Consider the following 7,704-nt stretch of genomic DNA (forward strand, 5'->3'; position numbering starts at 1 on the left):
AATCTGACTCGGTTAACCTGACTAAGTATGGACTTAATACAAACACAAAGCACAAACTGTGTGGTTGCTATGCTAATAGGATCCCACAGACAATATACAGGTAATGTACTTTAACATGCTACAGCAGATAACGGTGCTAATGGTTAACATGTTTCATTAAATGTGGGAACACAAAATGACACCAGAAAAGTCTAGGTAGGATTTCCCATTTTTTTGTGAAATTATTTTGGTGTTATTCTGCAGTGCCTTTTTAAAATAAAGCATTCTGGACTGCCATTATCCTCTGTATCTAAAAGTTAAAATGCCAAGCTTTAAATGGCCTCAGTTTCTCTACTTACTCACCATCCCTCAATATTGAACACATGACTCAAATATAATCTAGTATAATCTACGGGTGACCCTCCCACAGCAGATAATCCTGCTGAGCATGGCCAGGTCAATCTCCAAGACAATGCAAGAGATGTCACAGTATCAAACATGTGACTTAACCACCAATGCTGACCTCTGTGACCTTACCTTAGACTCCCTGCTTTGTAACCAGTTATTGAAGAGGATGTCAAAAGCAGCACCGATTTCACTGGAGAATGTGTCTTTCCTGACTGTGGGATCTGGAGCCTTGTCCAGGTTGGCCAGGTACTCCAAGATACTGTCACTGAAATGACACAGGGCTGGAGAGAAACAGGAATTCAGGGAGAGTTGAAAACAATGTGATGACAAAAGGCCAAAAATGTGTAAAAGGGAGAACTATGAATTTTGGAAGTTTAATGTTTTTGGAGCTGAATACCTTGAGGAAATGTTTCAAGAGTTAGGACAGTTTTAAAAAAGAAGTTGAGAGGTTCTCACCAGAAGAAAAGACCCACTTCATGTTGTCCTGTTTGGCCATGCTCAGCATGGGCAACATGGTGCCAAGAATTGCATTGAGGAAGGGCACCATGCCGTAAACTAGAGAACAAGGAGAAGAGTACAGCATTAATGGTGTATCATTCCTCATCATTTCCTCTGTAAGGCAGGAAAACATTGACTGTTCTCCTTTATGGTACTGATAATATCAGTGGTAAGCATGAGACAATGTACAGAGGTTAAAAGAAAAGCATGGAGGACAGTTTCATTAAACTATCTTTACACATTACAAATTCATAAACCACATTACATATAAAAATAAATATAATTTCAATGCATCTCTGTAATGGTCACCGAGTTACAGCTACTAAAACTAGCTTTAGTTTGTACTTCCTCTAAAGTTTTATGTGATGCAATAGCAATCCACAACCAAACACAGGTACAGGGGCTACAGAGGACAGCTGCTCAGAGACTGACAACACAGAATGGCGAGGGTGCCCCGACCCAGGGTACTTAGTATTAGTCATTAATTCAGTATTTTCTCATATTTAGGCCAGACTGAAATCTATGTTTTATCTATGGAGATCTGCATTAAACTTGGTAAAGCAAGCTTAATGTAGATGTGTTTGGCAGCCTATTAGCTCTTAACATTTCTCTAGTGTGTCAGTCTGAACTGTTGTGGCAAGAAGGTTTCTCCTCCTCATCCACATGCAGTATGTATGTAATAGAGTGTAGTGTTTTCAATGAGTGCACTGCAGCAACTTTGGCAGCAGGACAAAGGATTGGACATACATCACGCTTTACATGCCAAGTGATTACAAATGTCTTGATTGGTTCAGTGGCTCTGGATGTCCCTGACTGCAGAAGGAGTGAGTAGTAAACAATTATTGCATAAAAAAAGCTTATTATAATTTCTAAATCAAAAGAAACTGCTAGTAAAGAGATATAATCTAACAAAACCTTTGCACGTACAAAGGTTGTTTTAAGACAGGCTTAACAGGTTGTGACTTTGTCCACAATGTCTGAATACTTGCCAAAGTTGTCATTTCTCGGAGTGCGTACGTGTGTGTGTGTGTGTGTGTGTGTGTGTGTCTCCCTTTTGGACTTAACAAGGTAAATGTGGGATGTGTGTGTAAATATTTGTCCTACCATTGGAGTCAGAGAGGTTGGCAAGTGTTTGGACCACAAAGAAGTGAGGTAGGATGCCTGGCTGAAATTTGCTTAATATCTCCTCCATAATGTCATTGATGTGCTTGTTACCCACAGCAACCAATATATTACTAGCTGCCTGCTGCCAATCTGGGATGACCTCCTGAGTAAACCAGGGAGACAGAAAAATCAGTAAGAATCAATCTGCCTACTGCACAAAAACGAAAGAATAGTTAAAGTGTCATATTTTACCTTGGATCGTGTCATCTCATCTGAGGCCAGGGAAATGATGCTCTTTATCCTGGAGGAGTTGATCTCCTCTATCTTGCAGTCGACTACCAGCTCAATAGTCTGGAGAATCACAACTCTGTGACTCACTACCAACTAGATGAGAGAAGAAGAAGAGATGTCAGAGAGGTAGGAGAGGACTCACACATGCACAAAGACTGGAAATACAATATCAATACAAAATAGAAAAACTAATGACCAAATAAAGCGTACATATCATGTCATGTAATTTAAAATACCAGTATCCTTTCAAAATACTGTAGGCCAAGTAAAATATGGTGTAGCCCAGTTAATACCATCTCAATAAAAAGGGACATCCTACTATGTACATTCTATGTCACTGATGTTTCCCAAGATACTTCCTCACTGTAATGATGCCATCATCTGATAATCACATGTCTGAGGGCTGTGACAATATTGCAAAATGTTGCACCATGACATACAAACACACACTGCCTCTGAGTTCTGTGGTGAAAATTGGGAGCAAATGTTGGCAAAGTAAAATCAAAACAAAACAAAAAAGGTTCAGGCAAAGAACATAATTCATGGAAACTTTTTCCTTTAGACACATCTACAGTAGTGATTGTTTTTCTGTTTTGTATGCAGAATGATTTTATTGTATTTTATTGCTTTGAGCATGTAAAATGTTAGCAGTGTAGATACTGCAAATTAAGGTTGGGTGATATGTCTCACTTTATACTGAAGATGTATGTAAAATGTACTGTATACACATTTAAAAGAAATTGAGTGTCTGTTACTGGTGGTGATCACCAGGTCTGACACATTAAGTTGATTCATTGACAGAAAAGAGACTGTCAACCCTCTTTAACAGAAATGCAGATACAACTATTTATTGCAGTGCTTACATCTTGTTCATGTGTGAACCCTCTAGAAGTAATATACAGAGTTGCACTCTGTTACTCTGTGAAACAGGCTGACACACCACATGCTGGGAGCTCTGAGAGGCCATTTAAGCAGTCTGTTGTTAGCTGGGGTTACTGAAGTCAAGACAAAGCTTTCATAAAGTCACACAGATTTCCATCATATACTGCAAGTGCCTATTTTTAACATTTGCTGCAATTCAGCTTAATGTTAAACCATCTATAAAATCCATTTTCGCACATTAGATGTTAAAAATATGGAGCACCTCACCTGCAGCCTCCACTCTGCATGTGTGATCACATAGCATATTCACAGCCACCCAGTACTATTCATCTGGATTTTATGACAGGCGCTATTTTCTTTCTGCTGGGCAATGTGCAGTACGAATACTGATAACAGCAGATGTTTCAGGTCACACAGGTACATTTTTGACCTTTGCCTGACACTCCGGTGGCTGTTTAACATAATGTATTCTGGAGTTTTACCTTTGGATGATTCAGGAGGTAGTCCTGACATATGGCTAACACTCGGTCTGGCTGTTGCTTCCCCAGGGTTAACACAGACTTCCTGACCTGCTCCTGAACCTCTGAGTCTTTATCGGTGGCTGCATCTAGCAGAGCTAGGGTCACCTCTTGAGGGAAAACACAACAAAACATAGACATATGTGAGTAGAAGGAGAAAAGCATAGAGAAACTGAATTAATACAAATGGTGACACCTGTGCAGCTAAACTACTGACTCCCTGTAAGCATGAGAAAAATGCACGGCTTAGCCTTCAGAACCGAGTCAAACCATAGCTGTACAGAGGAAGACATGAAAACTAATTGACAGGGAGAAGAAGAGCTTACGTTCCACATCTGTCTGGTCCATGGTGGACAGAAGAAAGGGTGTCTTCCTGGAACCTGTGGGTGAGGATCGAGCTTCCCTCGTGGGGAACAGATGAGCAGGGGCTTCTGGAGCTAAAAAGCAGAATATTACAGGTAGATACGTAAAAGATTTTAACCAAGTGTTCCACAGACTGCCATATTTTTATTTTCACCGATAATATTTTATTTTACGTGGCAAGTGGGGAGATATTTCTGCGCATTTAAAAACAGCTTTATATTGCTCCTCTCCTTCATATGACTGACTTAAAGAACCGCAGCAGACAGCCAGGTGAGGGTGGGTGACACCTTCACTGAAAATACTGAGACATTACAATTATTATCGTTATCGAGCCCTTACTATTTTCAGGCAAACTTTAAAATAGTTGTTTCTGCTTTCTACATAATTTATAGTCTACATATAACATTACAAAGCACTTCTCTAACGTTAGCTCGTGTTAAATGCTAGATATTAACACTGCCAAACAGACTAATTACGGAGTAGCTAACTTTTAACGTTAACGAACAAAGATGACATTGAAAGCAAGCACACATAGCCAACTAAAGTGCTTAACGTAAAGCATTTGTGTGTTTCAGTCTAATGATTACCTGATTGGGCGGTGATGCTGCAGCAGCGAGCTAATGTGACAGTTACATTAGCATGCTAACTAGCAGCTGCTGCTACGGAACTGTCCTCACGTAACACGCCGAAGGAAAACCACACACTTGCTAACAAGGGCAAATTAGCAGTGAGCGTCACTAAATTCCAACCACTCACGACAGCATTGCTTCTTATCTGCTTTCTTGTCTGCCTCGTTTTCTATCTAGGTTTCCTGTGTCCGACTGCAGGTGTAAACACGCCTGATCATGTGATTCTAGTCATCAGGAACGTGCCCAGGAGGGGGCGTTCCTCTAAGTCACCACCACGGCTCTGCGACACATAGAGCTGCTACTGCGAGCGCAGGTTTTATGGAGGCTGGATTCCCTACGGCTATTGCTCCATTCAGGTTTCACTATGACTTAACTAAGCCGTGGTGAAAAATATTCAGATCCTTTACACTAATATAACTAGAAGCAATAGAATGCAAAACCACTCTATTATAAGTAAAAGTTCTGAATTCCAAATCTTTCATAAGTAAAAGTATAGATAAGTAGCCCTACATCACTGTAAATATAAAAAATTGCTGATGCTCTATAGAGCAGCTGAAATCCATTAATAAGAACAACTTATGGGTTGCCAGGGTGTGGGAAATCATCCTCCAGCAGACCTCACAATGGAATGCTTCTTCTGATAAAGGGCTGCAAAATATCTGGACCATAATTCACAGTAGTAGTATCTGATTATGCCCCCCAAAGTTATAATGGCTACTTTTTGATGCTGAAGCTCATGTGCTGACCTGCTGTTCCTGACACACTGGTGCTGGGTGAATGTTGATTGTACTGTATGTGAGCCTGTGTATGGTTGAGTAGATTGCAAACCTGCAAAATCGAATTGGCCTTGTGGGATAAATAAGGTTGTCTGAACTGAAATGAACTGAACTGAACAGTTTATATTAACATATATAACTGCAGCTGGCTACCTTTTGCTAATTGCTCATTAGGAATGAAGAAACACTTGGTTATTCACATACAGTAACCTTTTACACTGCAAAGTCTAAGGTCAAGGTGGACCAAACTGTAACGTCTTAGATATTGCTGGGGTGTTTAAACTGTAACACTTCTTTGTAGTTCTAGTTCTATCAGCTAATCAGCAAACTACTAGACCAAATAGACTGGATTGTTATGGCTGTTGTACCACTATATAACATACTATACTACTATATATCATGTCACTGCAGTGTCGGAGGAAGGGACCCAAAGGAAGCCCACACACACACGGGAAGCAACGTGCAGATTCCACACAGTGAAAAGCGTATGTTTGCCATATTCTTCAGCAAGTGTACTTTCTTGCTTATGTCTAATGGTATGATTTTTTAAATATATAATATCACATATCAATCCTGTTTTTGCTCATTGTTTTCTGGGCCTGTGGTTTCCACATAGACCAGACCACAGCCTGTAGTGTTTCACAGTTGACCTAAAACTGTTTAAAAAAACATAAAAACCAATCCTGTAAACAGCTTAAACAGGAAGAAACCAACCGACCCCAGTGTTCACCCTGTTGGAAACTTCAGTTTTGGAACAAAAAAGAATTAGGCATCAGGTTTGGTTCCTGAGGAAATACAATGCTTATACTTCAAAAACCAACATAAACGTACTGTGCCAGGAATGAGCACAGAGTCTCTCAATATTTTAGCTACAGTACAGTATGTGGTGCATATTAAAACATATAACTACAATTGTTAGCTAAAATCTAACTAGTTAGACTTTTCTTTTGCACCAGCAGCAGCTAGGCCATTCTCACTCAAAGAGCCGATTCAGTGTCTGACTTTCATAAAGACAAAAAGGAGGAACAAGAAGTTATAGTTCTGTGTTTATTAAAACAAACTTTGAACATGATGTTCAGTGAACTGTGAAACCACTGCACAGCTACACTCTGGGACAGGACACTCACTGGGGAGGCGACAGTGGTGTGGTGGGTAGAGCAGTTGTCTCCCAACCGGAATGTTGAAGGTTCAAATCTCGGTGCCTGCAGTTGACATGTCCTTGGGCAAAACACTGACCCCCCCCCCCGATGGCAGCGTGTATCCATGCAGCAGCCTGGGGCCCTCGGCTTCAAGCATAATTTCGTTGTGCGTGTTACAATGACAATAAATAAAGCTTCTTCTTCAATTAGGTAGAAACATGAGCTCATTCAGCTCTAATGTTTTGTGAACATAAAGGACACAAACCATTTTTACAGCCCAAGTTTTGTCATATACAAAAACGTAACAACTGCTGTTTTTACAAGCATGTTCAGTGTGGAGTATAATATTAAAACAATGCCAAAACACATCATTGACATTTTCAGGTATATATACCTCTTATGTCAAAGTAACTTCTAAACAAAAAAGCTGCAACAGAATTTAATATTTGACTTGAAACATTTTCCCTTGAATGTTTTGATAACTGGAAATAATAATATGAATATAAATAACTTACAATGTTAATCACTTTAGTTTGGTGTCGCTATATGCTGTTTTACAAATTCCCTATGATTACAGATTAACAAAAATCACATAAGTTGCTTTTAATTACAGGTTATGTAAGTTAGCAGTGTTAGCTGCCAGCCAAAAAAATTCTTTCACAAAAAAAAAAAAAGAAAAAAAGAAAAAAGTGTTAAAAAATAAAGCTGGCAAAAATGTCAAATATGGTTTTAAATCCAAAGCCTCTCATAATTAATAATAAACTATACTATATACTAATATTATTAGACTAAGCTTGGTTATGTTTACTTCATGCTGAAATGCCTTGCATATGGTTCACAACACTAGTCAGGATACATTTTTTTTTTACACACAAAAAAAAGATGTTTAGCCTTACATAACAATCAAAAGAGCAGACAAAAACACATTATTGATACAAAGCTAATAATAAAATGAGATTTGAAATAAAATAATTAACACAAATACTGCTAGATGTTACAAAAGCTGCTTTACATAAACAGTCATGTCCAACAATTAAAATAAATCTTGTGTGTGTGCAGAACATTCAAAATTCATGTAGTCTTCATGTCAGGAGAGGCTGGACATAGTGTAGACCTA

General features: G+C 39.0%; 1 protein-coding gene across 4 annotated transcripts in view; it reads right to left on the reverse strand.

Moving 5' to 3' along the window:
• The window catches only part of mroh1 (maestro heat-like repeat family member 1), a 29,046-nt gene extending 24,183 nt beyond the window's left edge, over window positions 1-4,863 (reverse strand). For 2 of the 4 annotated variants that reach the window (XM_020596644.1, XM_020596641.1), the window contains exons 1-7: window positions 4,631-4,861; window positions 4,007-4,117; window positions 3,645-3,790; window positions 2,242-2,373; window positions 1,990-2,152; window positions 844-942; window positions 517-668 (exon numbers count right to left, since the gene is read on the reverse strand). In XM_020596644.1, the coding sequence (XP_020452300.1) occupies window positions 517-668; window positions 844-942; window positions 1,990-2,152; window positions 2,242-2,373; window positions 3,645-3,790; window positions 4,007-4,028 (714 nt within the window). In that variant the 5' untranslated portion in view covers window positions 4,029-4,117; window positions 4,631-4,861. Of the gene's footprint in view, window positions 1-516; window positions 669-843; window positions 943-1,989; window positions 2,153-2,241; window positions 2,374-3,644; window positions 3,791-4,006; window positions 4,118-4,382; window positions 4,555-4,630 lie in introns of those variants that run through there. The other 2 variants (XM_020596643.1, XM_020596645.1) reach the window with 2 other exon arrangements.
• Window positions 4,864-7,704: the final 2,841 nt, after the last annotated feature.

The sequence above is a fragment of the Monopterus albus genome, unplaced genomic scaffold (assembly GCF_001952655.1).
Source record: "Monopterus albus unplaced genomic scaffold, M_albus_1.0 scaffold31.1, whole genome shotgun sequence".
Lineage (NCBI taxonomy): Eukaryota > Metazoa > Chordata > Actinopteri > Synbranchiformes > Synbranchidae > Monopterus > Monopterus albus.